We start from the raw sequence: 20341 nt of genomic DNA, 5'->3' as shown, positions 1-20341 counted from the left end.
TAAAATGTGTGGTTCTCGGTGGTGGATTTGTTTATAGTATATTAATCAAACACACCCTGTTCAACTTGGTCAGATATGGTGAGCATGGTGCCTGCCAGTGTCTTGCAGAACTCATTGGCATCTTTGAAGGTTTGGAAATTAGACCTAGACTCGGATAAAACCTGATAGCACTGCAAGACATGAATACAATGATGTCATTAAACAAAAACACGTGTTTAAAGTTCAGAGGATGTGAGTGGCTGTGTGTGTATGTCAGACCTTCTTTCTGAAGTGTTTGGAAGTACTCGCACATGAGGTGTTGGCAGGGGGCGGTCCTGGGCTTCCTTTCTCTGCAGAAGTGACGTTCAGCGACTCGCACACAAACGGCTGTTTTTCATTACATTTGCCGCTGAAACCTACGGAGACCAAGAAGATTAAATAGGATCATGTGAGTTGCTTCGTAAATCAAAATCGTTGCTGACAGTGTAGAGGGATATTTTTCCAAATTATAAAGTCTTATAAAAGTTATTTAAAAAAAATATAATAATAATAAATGTGTCTTTGTCTTTCTTATTTTAAGCACATGCTTAAAAATGTTTTATTCTTGTTTCTTGTAAAAAAATAGACCTCATCATTTGGGTGCAATAATGGAACAAAATTAATTAATTAAAAAAACAAGTTAGTAATTATCTGTAGTTAAAAAACTGAGCGATTTAAAACAGTGAATACCAATTCTGTTTATGCATTTTATTACAGTAAATATTAAATGGAACTAATTGCTATAAAATTCCATAATTCCATAAAAATCATAATCATTCCTTGCAAAGTGAAGAAAATGGTTGTCTTGAGGCAACATTATGAAACCGGTCATTAAAACCATCTAAAAGTCTTACCCCCGGTTTCACAGACAAGGTTTGAGTCTAATCCCAGACTAAAATCTAAGTGTGAGCTGTTTCAACTGAAAGAAATTAGCTATGACTGATCTTAAAATGTCAGTGTCTTTATTTTGTCTCAGAATGCACATCATTCATGTTTTTTTCTATGGCACATTTATAAAAATTACTTAAATGTCCTAATTGAACTATGGCATAATCCTGTTTTAGTCTAAGCCCTGTCTGTGAGACCAGGCCTTAATGTTTATACTGACACAGTTTATACTGTGCTGTACTACTTGAGACTGGTCTGAAGACCATTTGTTGAAGGTCTTGGTCTTGTCTCAGTACTTGGACTCAGACTAAGAAGATTCGTCATCTTATTTCAAGACCATTAAAGACCACAACTGCAGGGATATCACTAAATTCAGGTTCATTGTCCGATTTATTTGTTAACATCATTACTGTGAATGGATGTAAAACTGCCTCAAATGCAATCAATTATTTATTTATAATTTGATTTCTTTATATATATATATATATATATATATATATATATATATATAAAAATCACCAAAAATAATCCAAATGCCCCCAAAAAATAAAGATATGATAACAAAAAAAGTACTTGTATAAGATTGTTTTTATATTATAATATATATAATTGAGTATTTTATTGAATATGAGCACAATGTGATATTGACTGTATTCAGAGTTTTCCCTGAACCAACAATTGGTTGGGATCAAGTAATCTAAAATATAGTAATGAATATAAGGCATTAATATGAGTTCTATACTGTAAGTACTAAAAAACAGCCAGTATTCTAGCAATATGCATGCAAATAAGCAACTAGTTAATAGTGAGATCCTTCAAATAAAGTGTTACTGAAAAAAAAACAAAAAAAAAACAAAGGGTGCATCCTGCTCCCCAAGTGATTCATGGGGGATTTTCAACATTTACAGGAATTTCCGTTGTGCAACAAATAGGAAAGTAATTTAATGAGCCATAAAACATCTTGTCAACATGCCAAGCTGCCCAAAACAAACTTTGTAATTACTTTAGGAATCAGAATGAGACTCTCATACCAGGTTCAAATAATAGGTGAGTGATTGAGGGGCACCTTCCCAGAAACGCTGAATAATAGTAGTGCATGGGGCTGAGCCTGCAAACACACACACACACACACACACACACACAAACACACACATACTAATAAATGATAAATAAAAGAGAGGTTCATGCCAGTAATTGTGCCTCTTGATGAGGTTTGGATAAGGTATGAAAACCAGAACTTACATAAAGGGAACATGAGGACCAGGGTAACGAAGGTCTGCCCACCACTTTAAATTCTCTTGATCAGAATGCTAAAGATCATTAAACATAGATTCATTACTGGATTATATAAACAACCATATTCACACTTATATTAGTATTATCCATTTCCCAACAGACTGACACTTGATTGTGGATCAAACAATGTCCATTCAATTAGTGTGGGTGTTGTTTCTTATAATACTATAATACAAAAAAAAAAAAAAAAGAGTAATAATTTCAATTTTTTTAATACACTAGGTGTATAAAAAATGTGGGTATTTTATACACTAAGTTCAAAAGGATAAGTTTTATCATTCAAACTTAACTGATACAGTATTTGGTACTGTTCAAAATGGAGTTTGGGGTCAGTAAGATTAAAAAAAGAAAATTAAAAAATTAAAAATATTTTTATTCTTATTCAGCTTTATTGATAAACAGTGACAGTAAAAAAACAACAACAAAAAAACACCTTACAATAGCTTCTCTCATCTTTTTGTATACTATCTAATTGGTTTCGTTTTATTTATTACCAAAATTAACTTGCTCTATTGTTTTTCTATTCTATCTGTTTCTTTTTTAACTTATTGTATAATTTAAACTTAAATTATATTTCACATTGCTGTTTTTACTGTATATCTGATGAAAAATAAATGCAGCCTTGCTGAGCATATTCTTTCAAAAACATAAAAAATCTTACTGATGAAGAGAAGCGTATTACTTTTTAAAAAAATTAAAAAAGTTGAATACGTTTTAAATAGTTTTACATTTCAATTTAAATAACAAAAGAAAAGAAAAGACCTAATATTTTTGGCAGTAACATTTTGCACTCTGTCTATGCATACTAAAAAGTAAATGTGCTTTTTTATGGTTTACTTGGGTTTTATGCATGTTCTTATCACTATGTGTAGGCGTCATTCGAAGGCATCACTAGCCCTTTGTTTTGACGTTCTGTGGAGATGCAGACTTTAATTTAAGGAGTCAGACCTCCCCAAACCCTGGTAATTCAGGGTTTATAAAAACATCTGCCCCCTCTTACCACAAAAAGACGTTCCTGTAGGCGGCGTGCAGCATTAAGGGTGTCGGGTGCGGCGAGTTTGCTGTTGTTGCTGCTGCAGTACAATAAGGCCTCCTCGAAGGACAACTTTGGCTCTGTTACAAACCAGAACTCCTGGCCGTCTATAAATACTGATGTGTTATGGTGCCCATCTGTTAGTAGTGAAACATGAAACAAGTCACTGATTTACAAACCAAAAAATGACATAACCCATGATTCATTTAGGCATTTGATTTGAAATGAAAGTTCTACCTGGGTTGTACCACTCTGGTGTTTTTGGTGTTTCACCTAAAGAATAATACAAAGGCCATGAATATATATATATCAATTTGAAACATGTTAATTAGGCTTATGTGGCTCCAAACCTGTATGTGGGTATTTTTTCACGGAACATAATTAAATTCTTAACATACTTGTAGCTCTGTTACAGTACATACAATTACAATGAAGGGGAAGACTTTTTTCAAATTCAAAAACTTGAAAACAAAACAACAAAGTCTTGTGTTGTTTACCTCGCGGTATCTGACACACCCATTCCAGTTTGGCGTTGCAGTGAAAGACGCTGGGATAAAAAGGCCGCAGAGGAACATTATGAAACAGGAGGAAGAGAAATGGCTTGTAGTTTCCTTTCAAAGTCTGATGATACAAAAAAAAAAGAGTTAAATATCACAAGCTGTCTGGATTCAAACAGGCCTTAGGTTTCTACTGTGTAACATCTACTATTCTAAATTCTTAATATTGTCTGTTTGATGCCTCTGATATGTTTGATGACAATCTATCGATCATCTCCCCCTACTCCCAAACAGAAGGCAAAAGCAGTACTGTATATAGGTCATTCTAGATGTCTGATTATTGACTGGCTGTTGGCTGTTTTGTGTCAAATACTGCCCCCATCCCAACATTTAGATTAAACAAACATCAAACACATACTGAATACTGCTGTGCAAAAGTCTTCACCAACAAAAATAGTTTAAAGTCGGTTACTTCTATCTTTTGCTGTAGTATGCCAGTAGGAAATATCAGTTTACACTTCCAAACATTAATTGTAATAATAATCCAGTGAGATAATGAGCCAGTGCTCCACACAGAGATCTGATCTCATCATCATCCAGTCTGTCTGGAATGACGTGAAGAAACAGAGAAATCGTCCTGGAAAGCTACAGTACTGTTAAAAGTTGTGGTGTGAGCTTCCTTTGCATTTTAAGCTGTTTTTGCCCTTATACAGTAGTTCTTCAGGGAGCTTTGCAGGTAGGCTTCTTGAAGTGTTTTGGAGACGTTGTCACAGTTCTTCTGGATTGAGTCTGTCTCACTTTGTTCTGTTTCTTCATGTTATTCCAGACAGACTGATGATGGTGAGATCAGATCTCTGTGTGGAGCACTGACTGCTGTCAGATTCCTCATGCAAATAAAAATATCACCGCAAAAGGAATGTTTGGAAATGGATACTGATATTTCCTACTGATACTACAGATACACAAAAGACAGACTGACTTAAAACCATTTTTGTTGGTGAATAAAAATGACTAATGGCCTAAAACTTTTGCACAATAGTGTATATTAACCAACTATAATGCTGTTTTCATGTCATACTAAAATGTTATATTTATGCTATAATGTCTGTAATTTTAATGAAAAAAATAGTAAAATACTACAGTAACAACCTTTTAGTTAGGTAAATGTAATTTATATCAACAATATGGTAAAACCTTTTAGCTTTTAATTGAAGTTTAACTTTTACAGTAAAATGTTGTTCAAATGAAACATAAATAGTAAATAGTAAGTCATCTTATAATTTACAGTGAGAAACAGTAAGTGTCTCTGTGACATATTACATTTCAATGTATTTTATTCAAATAGTTATGTTTGTGATCAGTTATGCACATTATAGTGTTAAATACTACATTTTAGGTTGTTTAGATAACATTCATTGTGTTATTTTAGTGTTTTATAGAAAAGCTCAATCATTACAAATGAATCTATATCTCTTTTGTGTGCTTACTGTCAAAAAAAAAAAATCTTATAAATATTACAATTATTTTAAAATATCAAGAAATATGTACAGCTACCCAAGTAAAGTTTTTGACTTAATTACGTAATAATTTGTTTTACTATAGAGGAAATAGAATAGAATGTGTAATTTCTTCTGTTGTTTGTCAGGATAATTTAGCATAATAATGCAGTTTTGTGATTTTATGAGAGGTCAGGGGTCATGCATGATTTGAGAGTCATGTTAACCACACCTTAAACGCAACACAATCCCTGTTATAGGCATCATCTTCATTGAATTCCTCAGGAAAGATCATCATGGAGACCTGTTATCAAGCAGCAGAAACAAATGATAACACTTACATAGTTCACACGTTAGCTGTAGTCAACAAGGAAATAAAGGAGCACTCCGATAAAGGCTCCGATCACAACTCAATTTTGTCTTTATTTTGTTCAGAAAACATCATATGCTGGTGCCTCACCGGACGCCCATCACTCCACTCCCAGTTATTGTTGTTATTTGGATTTCTGCGATTTAGTCCCACCCAGAAAAAACGATTATCACTGTACAGGGGAAACAGACAGCACAAGTAAAAAGTCAATAAATGCCACTGCCCTTGGTTTAGTGTGTGGGGCAATATGATAATAGGAATTAAATCTTTCCTATCTGTACCTAATAGAGCCTCTCAGGATGTAATGTAACGCTTGCATATCTTTAGCCTCAGTGAAGCTGGGCAAATGCCCCCCTAGTGCCTCACAGAAACGCTCTGCCTCTTCCCACGAACGCTTCCTGGTCAAACGCTCCTCGTGAAACACCTGCAGACACAGTTGTTGATTAGATACTAGAACTAGAAATGGCTTCATTGTCTTGACTCAGCTTCCGTTGTTTTAGATGAATACTGGCTGAACTAACCTTGTAACAGTACTTTAGGCCTTCCTTTGAGATCCATCCTGGTGCACAGGAAGCATTGAGATTGGGCTCAACTGGATCTGGGGTGGGTTGGACCAATGATTTGATGGGTTTCTTACAGATTCTGCCAGCTTTGAACTGAGTGCAGTTCTTAACAACCCACTGGCCCAAAGGAATCCTAGTAGACATCACCACACAGCCACTGGCGAAAGCTGGAACACATATTCACATTCAAACTCAAAGACAAATATTTTAAATTATGGGTTAACACTTTAGAATAGGTAACACCTATTAGCTGCTTATTAGCATGCATATTACTAGATTATTAGCCATGCATTAATGCTAATTAAGAACATATTAATGCCTTATTCTACTTGACCTTATTCTACATCCCTAATCTTATCCAATACCTAAACCTAACAACTACCTTACTAACTATTTATAAGCAGGAAATTAAGAATTTATTGAGAGAAATGTCGTAGTTAATAGTTAACAAGTGTTACCTATTCTAAAGTGTTACCAAAAAAAAAAAAGGATACCATATGAGTGGGGTAGGACAAAGGGTAATGCTATGGTAGCATTAAAGGGATAATCCACACTAAAATGAAAATTTTCTCATTAATCACTTACTCCAATGTCATTTCAGACCTGTAAAAGCACAGTTCGTCTTCCGAACACAATTTAAGATATTTTGGATGAAAACCTGGAGGCTTGAGAGTGTCCCATAGACTGCCAAGTAAATAACAGCGTCAATGTCTATAAAAGGTATGAAGAGTCGAACCAATGTGTTTTTGTAAGAAAAATATCCATATTTGAAACTTTCTAAACCGTAATCTTCCGCTAACAGTCATACGTTCATGAGTGGCGTTCCAGCAGATGAGAGAGAAAAAAAACTAATACCGATCATGAATTAAAAGTACAAAATTTTTTCGAAATAAATCAAGAGACTGGCTTTTTTTTGCTTTAAACAAAACTTGGTTGTCGAGAGACTAGCATATTCTAACTGGAGCTTAAGCTATGCTAACATCCTAAGTCATCCGCTGGAACGCCACTCTCTACAGTACGACAGTTAGCAGAAGCTAGATATTTTGGTTTATACATTTTAAATATGGATATTTTTATTACAAAAGTGCATAAATTCCACTCAGGAGGCCTTTATTAACCTCCTGGAGCCATATGGAGCACTTTTTATGTTGGATGGATGCACTTTATTGAACTTCTATTTGACAATTGAATATCAACAGCCATTATAAAGCTTGGAAGAGCCAGGATATTTTTAAATATCAAGTCCAACTGTATTCGTCTGAAAGAAGAAAGTTGTATACACCTAGGAGGGCTTGAGTAAGTGAGAAAATCATGTGGCAATTGTAATTTTGGGTGGGACTATACCTTAAATTTATATTATTGAACAACCTCAGTCAATTCCATGATGTGCATTACCTGGTTCTAGCCATTTCCAGTTGGTGTAGGTGACCTCGCCTGCTGTCCCATCCTGACTGATCCAATGGTACTCCCTGGACCCTTTAGTGTCCTGTAGCCCGGTCCAGAAATACAACACCTCAGTGCTGATGTGCTCTTTCAGAAGACTGTTAATGAAGGCCTGTTCAAATCTAAAGAGAGGATTATACATCTTCATGTTACTAGAAAATGTCTAAATTAGAAAAGACTTTAGTTTTATTAATGGCTTAATGTTATTATTTATCATACTTGACATAGCAGTCATTAAAAATGCCGTTTTTAGGCAGTTACTCCTTGGCTTACTGCTAGTTGGTAAAACTTTTTCTTAAGATACAGTCTTAATATAGTGGTAATGTTTAAGCAACTGGCACCAGAATTAGATTTTTTTATCACTTGAACAATTAAATGGCTACTTTCTGAGAAATAACTAAAACTGTTGTTCTTTTGCAGGAAAATAATGTATCTGTTCCAGAAAAAGTACATTTTTATGTCTTGCATCTTGATGTATTAGTGTGACATTCTTAACCAATGTTTTCAGCGATACTATTAACTATAAGATTATCGCTCTTTGTATCATGCTGATCTTATGAGCTGTAAATCAAATATATATTTACAGTCACCTGTTATTAATGGTGAGGTGGCAGCTGTTTTTATAGAACACCGGCTCAGTGTCCACTTTATAGCAAGCATTGCCATGTCTCCTCCAATTCTAGAGAAGAAAAAAACAGATGTCTGTTTATTCATGAATCAGATTCACATGGGCGGCAATAACAACAACATGAAGCACAAACATGATGTATATCCATGGAGTTAGGAGTTAATTGTTCCATAGTGATGGTCACTCACCCCGTCTGGAGGGCAGCCTTCCTCTGGGGCGCTCTCATTCAAACTCCCATTCAACTTACACATGTAAGCCCTCGGCTTTTCACAATCAGACACAGACCATGTATGATGCTGCAAACACGCATTACGAAAACAGAGCCAAGCTAATATTAAGATCAGCGCTCTTATTTATGTGATATAATCTGACATGACGAAACACACACACACCTCTCCTGAATAGTACACGCAGTGGATGGTGTTTGGTAGAAGTGGTGGAGGTTGAGCTCTGGCCCAGTATGTGAAAGGAACCGGTTCTTTATCGACCCATTCAAAAACTGAGGTGTTTCCATTACCAACAAGACCAATCCATACCTCTGTCTTCAGATCTGTCACATATTAAGTCATAAAACATATCAAGTCTTTACAAATGTATGACACTGTATAATATATATGTATATGTACAATAAAAAAAAAACATAAATTATCATTATAAATTATATGTGTAACATAATAAATCCCACTGACAGATAATTTTTTTTATTTGAGCATAAATTTGTTTCATTTTGTTCAATTTCAACATCTCAAGTGAGATCTCAATGATTAACTATTTGCATCTAAAAAAAATACTGAGGAAAATATCGATTTTTTTTAGCAATGTATTTAACATTTAATGCCACGACTTTAAGATTGTATGCTCTCATTTAAGATCTTTTAAGGCCTTAAAATATAAAAAGGCAAAAAAATGTATAATAATAACCCTGATACATTTTCTAAATAATAAATATTTTACATGCATACATACAGTATATTTCAAAGTAATTTAATCAAACTTAAGAAAAATTATTTAGTTCCGTTTTTGCATTTCCCATGCATTTCGAAAAACATTAAATCTGTGATGAGTTTACAGATATGTGTACTAAGAAATATGACATCCAAAGGAAAAAAATAAATAAATCAGAATCCATTACAATTATTTATTTATTTACAAGCTTTGTCATGCTTACTACATAAAAAACAAGAAAGCTTAGAGATTAACATTAAACACAATGATGACTTTACAAGCGGCTGGCTTTCTCAGAACATGTGTTGTTAATACCTGTGTGTTTACCTGAGTGAAAACTTGTGTGTAGCATTTCAATATCCTCTAAACTGTGGATGCTGGCCAGGTCAGAGTTATCATCCTGACACTTGCTCAGAGCTTTCTGCTGGGACAGTTTTGACTCTGTTTCACTGTGGAGTTTATAACAGAATCCTTTCCACCCAGTCCAACCATCTTTACACACCGTGGGCTTATATACCTCCCTGACTGCTGAAAAGAGAGGGAGAGAGACACTTGCTGTGAAAGTGAGGAAAAAAAGAAGGAAAACGGAACAAGAGGGCAGTGTCTGACCTGTACTCTCACTGTCTTTTTCATTCTTCATGCAAATGAAGGGAAGCCGATTTTCACACGTCTCTGCACCGAAACGCAGTGGCTCCTTCAGAACTCCACAGTCCTCGTCCGATATAAGAGATCTGATCGGGATGCCTAACAAACATTTGTGTGCCGTGTGACACAAACAAAGCATTTCATGCAAACAGTGACACAGACAAAACAGTGCATTCATCTAATCCCATAACATTTTCACACATTCTTTTTAAGAAACCTCTTTATATTTATTGTTTCATGGACATGTGTGTTATATACAGGTTTTAAAATGTATTATTAGTATAAAACCTAAATGTAACACCCAAAAACTTAGTTTTTATTTTATTTCATTAAAGGTTATTTTCTTCATTTATTAATTTAGCAGGGAGAGTGTGTTGATAAACTAAAATAAACATTACTGTAAATGTGCTGGAATTATCAGATCAGATGATTTAATTGGATATTAAAAGATATTTATTATAAATATTACTATAATTAATGATTTCACAATTGCATCATATATGATCTATTAATGTCATCCAAAATACATTAAAATGCAGTTCATTCATACAAACACTTAAAGGGGTCATGAACTGTCTTTTTTATTATTTTGTACTGTTCCCTGAGGTCCACTTATAACATTGTCAAGATTTTTCCATCAAAATCATCATAATTTAGAAGTAACAGGTTACTTTCTGTCCTGTTTTTAACCCCCACAATCTGTTTGAAAAGGCGCAATCTGTAATAACAGCCAAAGCAATAGTGAACACATAATAAAAACGATTTCTCACACTTGTGTGTAGTGACATTACTGTCAGATCCAATATAGTTGGCACAGCATTGTCTTTTAATTTCAGTCATTCTGAAGATCCTGCGTCGAACTGTGTCTTGTTTCTAAACCAATCCGCAGTAAAACTAAATAAACAAAGGACGAGTTCTTTCTTAAAGTTTATCCATTCTTTCCTAACATTGGGATCAGAAAGAAGAAGTTTTTTCCACAGCATCTTGTTGTATTCTGAACATCTATATCATTTGGTTTCTGTGTCATAATCACTACATGCGTGAATCGGTGGGCGGGGCTAAACAGGCATTGATGTAGAAGCAGGCATTGATCTTCTTCTGCGGAGGCGGGGTTTAGCCATTCCACAAGCTGTTGTTTTGGCAGATTGCCTTCAATATTACCTGTTTTTAGATTAACAAGTATATTTTAAGTTCTGAAATGTTTTTAGAGCACAATGACCTCTTATATGTCAAAAGATAAATGGAATTTAGATTTCTCAATTCAAGACCACTTCAGATTACGTTATTGGAGTAAATTCTCCAAGACTGTGTGCAAATCATTGGCATAAAAAGTGTTTATAGAAACAGTTCATTGTATTGACAGCACACACATGGGGTGAGGAGAGACAAACCACCCACATCATGACAATGGCGTCATCACAGAGACAGATTCTGCCTGTGTCTACTGCATAAACACGCCGTTCAAGTCATCGGTTTGTTCTTCTAGCAAAACAACTATCCTTGTATGCCCACACACACTGCCACATTAACGGCGACAGAAAGGTCATTGTCAGTGGGTGCTTGCACAGTACTCTTGCACCAAGATAAGAGAAGTTAAGATAACCTAAATCACTGGGAATCTGTATAACTGTAACGCCATAAATATAATGTACTGTAGATGTAGGGCACAACAGACGGTGGCACAGTGGGTTAGAAAGGGAAAAAGCTTTTAAAAGGAAAATATTACGTCAGAGATTCCACCTCTTCCATATGTTTACCCGAACAACATGCGGTTGAACTATCCCTTTGAAACATGAAAGAACAGTAATCTACTTCAAGATTCTTTATAAGACATTTTTCAGTTAAAATCACCTGTTTCCCAAGGGGCAAAAGATAAAGCTGATCCATCTGACCACTGCCAACCCTGCATCCAGTCCAGATGGTTCAAGCCGATCCACAGCTTGCTTGGCAAGTCTTTCTGATTTTTAACTGCAGGGGGAAGGAGATAAACAAAGAATATTAAACAAAGTAAAAATATGAACTTAGCTGCGAGGTCATCGTGAATTAAAGGTGAAATGTGTAATTTTGCACCAAAAATAATAAGTGTTTTCAAACAGGTTTCTCGAACACTCCCACCAGCTCCTATTGGTCGGACAAACAAATAGCCCCGCCCCTGAACTTATGCTATTGGTTGAGTCAGTGTTGCTAAGCCAGCCACAGAGCAATGGATGGAAAGTGGTATGAAGTCTGAGAAATTTCAACAAAGCCAACCTACTAATGGCCCACTTAGAGTTGTCAGTCAACATTAACATGGAACTGGGCGACAGCATTTGAAGAATATGGATGGAAATGCAGAAGTAATTTTACAACTCAAATGTACATACGCTGTTGTAAATAAAGTAATAATTGACCAGCTGGGGTAAATGCTAATGGATAGGCAAGATCTCTAATGGATATCTGGAAACTGAAAATATGATTATGCAGAGAGAGAATTCATCAAAACAGACAGTAAAGACTTAAACTGTTATCACAAAAATATTTCGAATAAATGCATCCAATCAGTAAATAAAATGTGATAAAAAATGATCATGCCCTCCAGAAAAAAAGTATTAAGGAAGTTACTCAGATACATTAGATATAAACTAGACAGTAAAGTCATTTTTAACACTGATAATAATGTGAAATGCTTCCTGAGCAGCAAATCAGCATTTTAAAATTATTTCTTATAGCATCATGTGACACAGAAGACTGGAGTAATGATGCTAAAAATTCAGAAATAAATTAATTAATTGTAATAATATTTTAAATACTTCAAATAGTACAATTTTAATATTTTTTATTGTATTTTTTTACTTAAAGAACAGACTTGGTGACCATAAGAGACTCAAAAAAAAACCAACCTCAAACTTTTAAACAGTACTCTATGTATAACAGAATGCTATAGCAATTTTAGAGCTCATAACAGAACAAGATTAAAGCACAGAAGTAAAAATGAAGAATGAGTCTTACAGAACTCAAGCTCTTGAGGGCTGGACATGCTGAGCAGATCTCCGCCTTGACTGCGACAGGCATCCCGCGCCTCGTGCCAGGTCACCACCGCTGTGGAGACCACCTGATAGCACCGTCCTTTCACAGGGGCTTTCTCCCATAAATTAATGCATCCTTCCACTAAATCAACGAAAACGGGTAGGTTAGTTACAATTCTTTTATTATACAAACCTCCATCTGTTTGACTCCTACCCATATGTGAATCTTTCATTCTGTCTCTGACCTTTGAAGAGCTGGAATCTTTTCATGTTTTTTCAGAAAGTATAAGCAGTCATATTTAAGGAATGTGCAATATAGTTAAAATGGCTTTGCGAGAAGAGAACAGTGTAAAAAGCGCAGCTTAAATCAGCATGAGTTCCACTTAAAACCTAGCAGGTCAAGCAGGTCAGAGTGGTGTTTGATGGGAAATGGTTGACTAAAGTGTTTTGCTCCAATGTAATAAATCTGTGGCATAGTTTTTCACAGAAAAAGCATTTTATAAAACCCACATCAGTTATTGTATTTACAGTATTTATTTAAATCGAAACATTTAAATAATTTCTGAATAAACAAAAAGTGTTTGTAGATAAAAAGAAAATGTTCAGAAAATACATATTTTATGTATTTTTTTTATTTATTTAGATAAGAAGCGTTCATACATAAAAAGATGTGCATAGAAATATAAATAAATAAATAATTTAAAGGGGTCATGAATTGAGAGATCAAATTTTCTTTCATTTTATTTTTACATGTAAGAGGGCATTGCACTTTAAAAACATCCTGTATGTTTTCTAAAATGGTCTTTTATTTGTATTAATTTTGAAAATATGTTATGTAAAAATTATACAAAAATTATAAGTGCACCTCAGGAAACATTACGAAATAATGCAGATCACAACCCCTTTAAGATATTTTTTCAAATTGAAAGTTATTTCATCTGTTTATTTCATAATAAAATGTGTTCTTAATAAGCCATAAAAAGATAAAAAAAAATATAATGAATAATGTGTGTATATATATATATATATATATATATATATATATATCAAGGGCTATTTGACCAAGAAGGAGAGTGATCGGGTGCTGCGCCAGATGACCTGGCCTCCACAGTCACCGGACCTGAACCCAATCGAGATGGTTTAGGGGTGAGCTGGACCGCAGACAGAAGGCAAAAGGGCCAACAAGTGCTAAGCATCTCTCGGGGAACTCCTTCAAGACTGTTGGAAGACCATTTCAGGTGACTACCTCTTGAAGCTCATCAAGAGAATGCCAAGAGTGTGCAAAGCAGTAATCAAAGCAAAAGGTGGCTACTTTGAAGAACCTACAATATGACATATTTTCAGTTGTTTCACACTTTTTTGTTATGTATATAATTCCATATATAATTCCACATGTGTTAATTCATAGTTTTGATGCCTTCAGTGTGACTCTACAATTTTCCTAGTCATGAAAATTAAGAAAACTCTTTGAATGAGAAGGTGTTTCCAAAACTTTTGGTCTGTACTGTATGCTAATTAGCATCTTATAGTCAATCGCTCAATGTCTCAGTGTTTTGTAAAATGAGTCACATGTACTTTGTCTTTCTAGCTGTCCTCTGGGAAAACCCCAGTAGTGGTTGAGCGAAGTAAATCTTACCATACTTCAGGCAATTCCCCCACTTCTTCTGTAGATCATAGTTTGCTGTGGTGGAGCACCAGTCCAGTGTATTGTTTCCGGTGCCAGGCAGACAGCTGTGGTGCCAGGTCCCATTGTAGAGGAAGGGGAACTCACAGGGTGCCCCGTTAGAATTCCCCCCGCTTGTGTGCATCCCTGAGGAACAGGGGAACAGGAATTGATGCTGTTTGTGGGGGTTGTGTAGCTAAAATCTTCCCTCTGGCACATCCTCAGAGGAACAAATGACTCGTAAATAAAATCATGGGGTAAATTTGGTTTTGATTTAGTTAGAGTGAAGATGCAGAGATTAATAAATACATGCCAAAATTTCTCTCATCTCGCCACACAGATCTTCTTTAAATCACCATTCACTATGGATTTTGAAAGGACTTTTCTGAATGCTCATGTATTACTACTACTACAATACAATTCTAACATGCAATGTCATGACAAAAAATATCAGAACTCTTGTGGGAACCTTTTGGCTACATTCACACAGTCCCCTGCGGTTATTATGGGTGGCTCAATAGCACAATATGCGGCATTACCGCCGTTTTTTTTTTTTTTTTTACATACCTAATTTATCCTGATTTTGCTGCATACAAAGCTCTATCGTTATGTAGCATATATTGCTGTCTTTTTATCTTACAGAGAGACACATTTTAAAACATTTTTGTTTATTGTTAAATGCCAAACAGCAACAAGAACATGCGTTATCCAATAATTTTTTTTTTAAGAAATCAAAGAGTTCTAACATGTATTACACATGTATTTGCGCGCGACTTTGGACAGCAGCGGAAATCTAGACTGATTATCGCGTCACCACTGGCCCACCAGGACAGTGGATTCACACTGGAGTCGATGCACTCCTCAAGCAGAAAGCGTGTGTGAGCTCGTTATCTGCTCACGCTCTCTTGGGTATGGGCACTGACGCAGAGGTTGTCCGTGACTTCAGCTGGTATGCCTGTTACTTCCACGGCTGTATTTTACAGATTTCGCAAAGGCTTCAGCTATTCTTCCTAACTGTCGGCCGGTACCGGTCTCAGCTGTTCTTTTTGATGTTGCTCCACGACCTGATGCTTGAGGGGGCAGCTGCGCTGGATGACAGGGGACACTCGAAAATGCTTACCGTGAAAAACGCTTAACATGGCTTAATGTACTAAGACAGTGATATTAACAGACCGAACTCACTAAAAATCATACTAATAAAGTATACTATCTATAAAAAATCAGATGATCCCTGAATATGAATTCAACGCGTTTAATAACACGTTAAGCCTTTTCCTCGCATAAAGAAGCAATTTTCTTCTTTATGTGTGTTGTCCATCGGCCAGCTCCTCAGCGAGTAGGAATCGAATGCGTTAAGATGTATGTCCAGCTTTCAGTCAACACCAGTGTGGATATTCACTGTACTTCATAATTTCAGACACTATGTCTTAGAAGTATGTCCAAAATAAAAAGTTCCAGCATAAAATCTCATCTGAAGTAACATGTCTGCCAGTTTTGTTCTGACCAATTAAAAAAAACAGGTTTCTAATAAATTGCACAATCAATGGTGTTATGTACTTGCTCAGTAATTGATTTTGGATCATTTTAATAAATAAAAAATAATAATTGTTACATATAACTACATATAATGCGGTTTAAAAAAATAGATATTCCACAATTCTAAAGTTGGTGCAGTATGTTTTTTTCATGAAAATCAATTAATCATTTTATTCAGGACACATTAAAATGACTGAAAGTGTCTAAAACTATATGTTTCAAATAAACACTTATTTTTTACTTTTCATTTATCAAAGTATGCTAAAAAAATTAAGCACCACAACTGTAAACCTTAATAATAATAATATAATAACATAAAATGATTTTTAAGCTCTAAATCAGCATTTTAGAATGATATTTGAAGGATCGGGTGACCCTGAAGACTGGAGTACTTTTTAAATGATATTAAATAGAAAGTGAATAAATAAATGCAGCCTTGGCTAGCAAAATACTTAAAATAAAATACAATTTTGAATTATAACTTCTGTATATTTTAGGTAAAAACAAAAACGATTGAGCGGAACTGACAACCACATTCTTTATTTGTGAAAATGTAGCCTATGTGACCAAAAAATCCTTACAATGTTTTTTAAATGTTTGCAATCTGATAATGTACAGAAACTGTGTTAATCGAAAGAAAAACTGAGTGTAAACTTGCTAGCCTGAGCTTTGCTCAGTAAATATATGAGGAAGTAGAGTTTCCCATAAACTCCAGTATTATATTGCTACAATCACATTATATAACAGTAGCTGTTTGAGCTAACATTCAAGACTCTTCCTGCGGGGCAGAGCAACTGAAAGCAGATGAACTGGATGATCTGAACAACTGTTAAACCACAGCAGAGAACCCCCCATGCACCTGCTGCAAGACTGTGCAAGTGCGACACAAAGTAAACCACAGGACAACAGAGATGTGTCAGTGTCAGAATGAAATATAGAAAAATAATATATAGCTGTACAAATATATTCTTTTATTTTTAGTGCCGTCAATTGATTAATTGCGATTAATCACATCCAAAATAACTGTTTTTGTTTACATAATATATGCATGCATGTGTGTATTTATATATAACATAATAAATATACACAGCACACACACATATATTATGTAAACAAAAACTTTTATTTTGAATGCGATTATTAACGATTAATCGTTCGTCAGCACTATTTATTTGATAGATATAGTCTCACTAATTGCATCAAACTCTTTTTGTGAACTCTACTTTGTTTCTTGTTAAACTGTTTCTAGGAAACAGAAAAAAAAACCTGTGTGCCCTCAATCCCAGAACTTGTCGGCCAATCCGATTAGAGCTTGCCAGGTCAAGAAAGCACTGTTGTGAGCAAATGCGCCATCTTTTAGCAGACACATTTATCTAAAACGACTTCTTACAAGGACCATAACGCTAGACAACGTTTCTCAAAGGCCCAATGGTTCAGACATCACCTTTCTAGGGTTTGAACCTCCAGCTACCTTGTGACCCATTAGGGCTGCAGCACCTCTAAATAAGCATGTGCATAAATGAAAGCGTCATACTTCGATAAGGCTGCTGACAGATGTTTTCCGAGCTCCGTCCTCTTTTCCAAGTGTCCTGTCCGTCCCTCTTGGCGATCACGGAGTCGTTGGTCCCGACGCTGAGTTTCATTTGGTATTCTGTGTAGATGATGTCCTCGTAGCAGTTCCAGCGCAGAATCTCTGTGGAGTCGCAGTTGAACAGTATCACGGTTTTAGAGCGCACCTCCATACCCAGACACTTTGAGGTCTCCATGTGGAACAGTCTGTGGGCCGAACCCCATTTCCAGGACACGGCCGGCACCGAAGAGCAATCACCCAACTTCAAGGCTCCATCCTGGACCAGGAGGCACTTCCCACTGCTATTGTGCTGGATAGTAAATGTGTCCTCTCCTGCATAAATAAATCAGATTGTGTTATTTGATGCAATTACATCCTGCATGAGATGATGACAGAGGAGAGCAACCGACTCAACATGTGCTAAAGTGCTTTATGTCTAATTCAGTCAACTACCATGTGCTTTTCATCACTGCTTTATCTAAATCAACAAAGATAATTAAGATCCAAGCGTCCTTAGATGACCTTCTCAAACGTCTGGAGCAGTCTTTGTTTATACACTAGGGTGTTTATGTTAAAGCAGCCTTGGAGTGCATTTAAATAAACTTCGGATTATTAACTGGTATTTCTCTCTTGCCAAAGAGAAGTTATTTTCCACGTGTCTGATTCAGTGTCAAAGTTGTCTCATAATAGTGTATGTACGCTCCTTTGGACTTCGCTGTTTAGAACAACAGGCAGAAAACAAAGGGCTCTTTGAGTCACGCTGTGCTTTGGTGAGGCTGGGCCGTCACTGCAGCCCCAACAAAACAAACAGCAATTCTCTGAAAAACACACATGAAGTTTTTTTGTTTGTTTGCTTCTATGAAACATATTTAACAAGGGTGTATTTTAACTACACACGAATGATTTATGTAAATATAAACCTACAAAAGTATGTGCGAGCAAACATACACACACACACACACACACACATACATATATAATGTTAAGAAAATGTATTACATTAGATTTAGAATTAAATACAATTAGAATGTAATATAATTCAAGTTTAATTTAATAAATAAATTGAAAAAGTTAAATAATAAAAATAAAAATAATAATATTCTCTCTCCCTCTAAATATATATATATATATATATATATATATATATATGTGTGTGTGTGTGTGTGTGTGTGTGTTAAAATATTTTTAATGAAAGCATAAACCTACAAAAGCATGTGTGCTCATTACAAATATTATATTCAGTAAATAAGTAAATCTAATGTGTTTTTTTTCAATCTTAAATTATGTTTAATAAAATGTAGAATTATGTAGAACTTAAAATTACATAATACAATTAAAGATAGATTAAATATTAATTATTATAGTTAAACATTTATGAAATAAACTAGAAAATGTTATTAAATAATGTAAGTAAAAGCTTGTTAATATATATTTGATTGTAGATATTCATTAAATTAAATTATGTATCAACCTATATTAAATTACGTGTATCAACCTATATTAGATTATGTATTTCAACTTAATATAATAAAACAAATTCAGAAAATGTATAACTAAGAAATATATAAATAATACAGTAGATATTGTAGATGTATGGCATATGTAATGGTATCATGTGAAGGCTAATGGGCAAAAAATTGGTAATGTAAATGGCTGAAAGTCTCTCACACTCACACACACACACACACACACACAAATCTCACTGAAATATGAGGAGGTGTTTTGCAGAAGGCGAATAAGAGCCATGATCTACACCGAAGCAATGATGAGGGTTAATATTTCACTGCAGTTATAAAACTGTGCACATTGATTTCCTAACACTCACCATGATGTCACTCTAAACAAGGCGTATTAGTCTTTTAAAGTTTACATTTCTGAAATTTCGGAATGGTTCGATAATAATTGTATTAATAGCCGTTAGTTTGACGTTACAGAAGATCACTAACGTTATATACAAAACAGCGAGGCTGACTTACCGTTGTTTACAGCTGATACGCATCTTCCTAAATTAACTCCCGAAAGTAGAAATATTATTGTGTAAAACAACTGCTGTGTGCGCCAATCCATTATCAGAAATGTAAACAGTTTCTCCTGACTGCACTCATGCGTCTCTTCAGACTACATATGCTCACAGGCCGGGTTTGTGCTTTCACGCTGTGAAGCGGAAGAAAATTCCCTCTGCCGATGTTTTCCTCGCCACTGCTGAGAGATTTTTGTTTCTGTTTATCGCTACCCCACGGACAGCTGTGGTTGGTCAGCTGTCAATAACGTCATAGCAAAAAAGCAACGCCCTAATGTGCAGTGCGTCTCATTATACTCTTTATGTATTTATAACAGCATTGGTTATTTTAGCTGTTTTTTTTTTTTCATTTATGTAGCAGGTGATATCAAGGCCATAAAGTTGTGAATCAAGGGGGTGTGGTTAGCCAAGTATAAATATCGTTTGTTTCTGGCAGGCGGAAATAAATCAACACTCGTGGTGGTCGTATCACGGGTCGTATGCGAGAGGTTCGCATGTGGATTTGTTTGGATCTTGGAGACAGGTATGAGTTGATTTGAAGTTAGTGATGGCAAAATCGAGGCCTCGTGAACCAATGAAACAGTTGAACCAAATGTGCCATATTGTTTCGAGGCTTCGAATCAATCCGACACCCGTCTCAACGGTGACACCTAGTGGTCACTTGCAGGTGTTGATCTGAAACAACCTTGACGAGCCATTAAAAAAATGTGTTGTTTTTTTATTAT

At 35.3% G+C, this 20341-nt stretch overlaps 1 protein-coding gene across 2 annotated transcripts in view; it reads right to left on the bottom strand.

Annotated features, from left to right (window-relative positions):
- The window catches only part of ly75 (lymphocyte antigen 75), a 28348-nt gene extending 8533 nt beyond the window's left edge, over nt 1-19815 (bottom strand). Inside the window, exons 1-22 of one of the 2 annotated variants that reach the window (XM_059538213.1) lie at nt 19573-19815; nt 17561-17929; nt 14464-14637; nt 12811-12969; nt 11674-11790; nt 9787-9921; nt 9505-9705; nt 8625-8782; nt 8421-8528; nt 8195-8283; nt 7557-7726; nt 6120-6328; nt 5880-6022; nt 5689-5770; nt 5461-5532; nt 3733-3856; nt 3473-3508; nt 3203-3372; nt 2149-2216; nt 1938-2014; nt 259-395; nt 56-170 (exon numbers count right to left, since the gene is read on the bottom strand). In XM_059538213.1, the coding sequence (XP_059394196.1) occupies nt 56-170; nt 259-395; nt 1938-2014; nt 2149-2216; nt 3203-3372; nt 3473-3508; nt 3733-3856; nt 5461-5532; nt 5689-5770; nt 5880-6022; nt 6120-6328; nt 7557-7726; nt 8195-8283; nt 8421-8528; nt 8625-8782; nt 9505-9705; nt 9787-9921; nt 11674-11790; nt 12811-12969; nt 14464-14637; nt 17561-17929; nt 19573-19663 (3004 nt within the window). In that variant the 5' untranslated portion in view covers nt 19664-19815. The remainder of the gene's footprint in view (nt 1-55; nt 171-258; nt 396-1937; nt 2015-2148; nt 2217-3202; nt 3373-3472; nt 3509-3732; nt 3857-5460; nt 5533-5688; nt 5771-5879; nt 6023-6119; nt 6329-7556; nt 7727-8194; nt 8284-8420; nt 8529-8624; nt 8783-9504; nt 9706-9786; nt 9922-11673; nt 11791-12810; nt 12970-14463; nt 14638-17560; nt 17930-19572) is intronic. The other variant, XM_059538214.1, reaches the window with a different exon arrangement.
- Between the last annotated feature and the right edge of the window lie 526 nt (nt 19816-20341).

This window comes from Carassius carassius, chromosome 44, assembly GCF_963082965.1.
Source record: "Carassius carassius chromosome 44, fCarCar2.1, whole genome shotgun sequence".
In the NCBI taxonomy this organism is placed as follows: Eukaryota; Metazoa; Chordata; class Actinopteri; order Cypriniformes; family Cyprinidae; genus Carassius; species Carassius carassius.
Note: the sequence above shows the minus strand (reverse complement) of the source record. Positions and strands in the feature narration are given on the sequence as shown.